The sequence below is a fragment of the Magallana gigas genome, chromosome 6, assembly GCF_963853765.1.
Source record: "Magallana gigas chromosome 6, xbMagGiga1.1, whole genome shotgun sequence".
Classification (NCBI taxonomy): Eukaryota; Metazoa; Mollusca; class Bivalvia; order Ostreida; family Ostreidae; genus Magallana; species Magallana gigas.
The window spans coordinates 20,466,475-20,468,327 of NC_088858.1; the positions used below are offsets into that span (position 1 = coordinate 20,466,475).

General features: G+C 42.6%; 1 protein-coding gene across 1 annotated transcript; it reads right to left on the reverse strand.

The window, feature by feature from the left end:
• On the reverse strand, nt 1–1,853 carry LOC109617942 (paired box protein Pax-8-like). The gene is made up of 2 exons (XM_066088708.1): nt 1,662–1,853; nt 1–1,413 (listed from the first exon to the last, which is right to left on the reverse strand). Exons 1-2 carry the CDS (start codon nt 1,795–1,797, stop codon nt 80–82), a joined length of 1,470 nt encoding a protein of 489 aa, XP_065944780.1. The 5' UTR covers nt 1,798–1,853; the 3' UTR covers nt 1–79.

Below are 1,853 nucleotides of genomic sequence, written 5' to 3' on the forward strand. Positions count from 1 at the left end.
AACAATAAACTTATTAAATATATTACTCTGACACAAATAAATACATATTTACAACACATCAGTCTATTCTAATATCCGCTTATTGCTGATAATAATATGGAATTGGTGCTGTGCTGTATCCGCAGTAGGGCGAGATAGGAGCATGGAAAGCGGAAGTTGGTGCTTCCGACGAGATGGTAGGGACAGGATACAGATTTTTCTGCTGCGCCATGTGTGAAAAGGCTGTCGGGGCGTATCCTGGGTAACTGTAGGCAGGCAATCCTGTATTCTGTGTCTGGGAGCAGGATGGCACAGAGTAAAAAGATGAAGACACATTGGGGATGCTTGAGATTGACCCAGTAGAGGACACGACTGTCGGCACGGGTCTGGAAACAGTAGGGTGTGGCTTGTATTGAGGGTAGAAACTTTCTTGATGCTGAACAGATGGCAGAGAAGAGCAGGGCATTTCGATCTTTGGTGCATTGAACTTTGTCGTTTCTGCTCCGGGTTGGTGTGGCCTGGCTGCGTCGTATTGTTGACGGATTCTCTCATTGGGTGTCGCTTGACTCTCATGGAATTCCCTCTCGTATGCGGCTTTGTTTGGGCCGACAAGGGAGGTAAAGGAGTCGTCGAAGCTTGTGTTATTATTTTTGGATGATGAGACTTGTGAAGGCACCCATGGAAGCATGTCTAGGAGGGATCCCAGATCCTTGCAGAGATCGGTAGATGTAGGAGTGGGTACAGTGGTCAGGGAGATGTCTGCTGGTGCGTTGGGTTTTATTGCAGCCTCCTCTTCTATCAGACGAGCAGATTTAGCAGCAACTGCCAGTAAATCTCCATCGTCGATTTCACTAAACTTCCGTTTTCCAGATTGAGGCATTATGGGTGTTGGGGTGAATTCGAAACTCACCGATGCGTTTTGATGGCCGAGGATATCATTGATGCTGTATCCAACGGGAGAGCGCTTTGTGGCGATTGGCGGACTGATGGAATTCTCAGATGATGACGGAGAGCAACTTGAGCCCAATGACGATCTTCTGGATTTTTCAGTTGGATTGCTACGCAAGATTCTGTTGATGGAGCTAATGCTCGGGACGTTCAATTTTGTACATCTTCTCTCTTTGATTAACCTGTCTCTTATCTCCCAAGCAAACATTGTCGGATTTTCGTCCTTGTAGTTCATGATTATATCCACCACCTCTGGTATTGCTACTTTGGGTTTGGATCCGCCAGTAGATCCTGCCTTGAAAGATCCAGTATTTCGATATTTCTTTAACAGTTTGCTGACACAGCCATGGGAGACTTTCAATTGTTTTGCAATGTCGCAAGCTCTTATATTGTTAAGGGACATCTCTACAATCTGTCTTCGCACGGACTCTGGGAGAGCTTTGCCATTGACATAAGAACCGCCCATTTGGTTTATTCCTGTCTGTCCTAAAAGATAAGGAAATGGTCAATTACATTATGTAATTTGTATCATATCTCCTTCATGAAAGATATATTTAAAAATCATTAGTGGATATGTAGGGATTTTATTAATGAGCTTTTCTACAGTATCACTCTTGGTCTTAAATTCGTTAAAAATAGAACTGCTGTTGTAAAGGTCGATTCTGGTGAAATCATTGAACGTTAATTTAAGAGAAAGAGAGAAGAAAAAATGCACACATGTGAATGAATAATACCTTGGAATGCTTGATTGGAGTTGTTGCTTGATTGTATTTTCAGGGCTGTAGCAAAGTCATAAGTTGGTGCATATGACTGCATTGTCGTCTGCATTGGATAAAATGCGGACTGTGGAAAATAACCAAAACCGGCCATTTTTGATATTATTTAGATATTTAGTTTCTTTGTTTGATAGATAATTCAAATCAGTG

Excerpts from the sequence above, each read along its gene's own strand:
- LOC109617942 (XM_066088708.1), bottom strand. The coding sequence starts at position 1,797 with ATGGCCGGTTTTGGTTATTTTCCACAGTCCGCATTTTATCCAATGCAG. Across the intron at positions 1,414-1,661 it reads CTCCAATCAAGCATTCCAAG|GACAGACAGGAATAAACCAA; the intron begins GTATTATTCATT and ends CTTATCTTTTAG.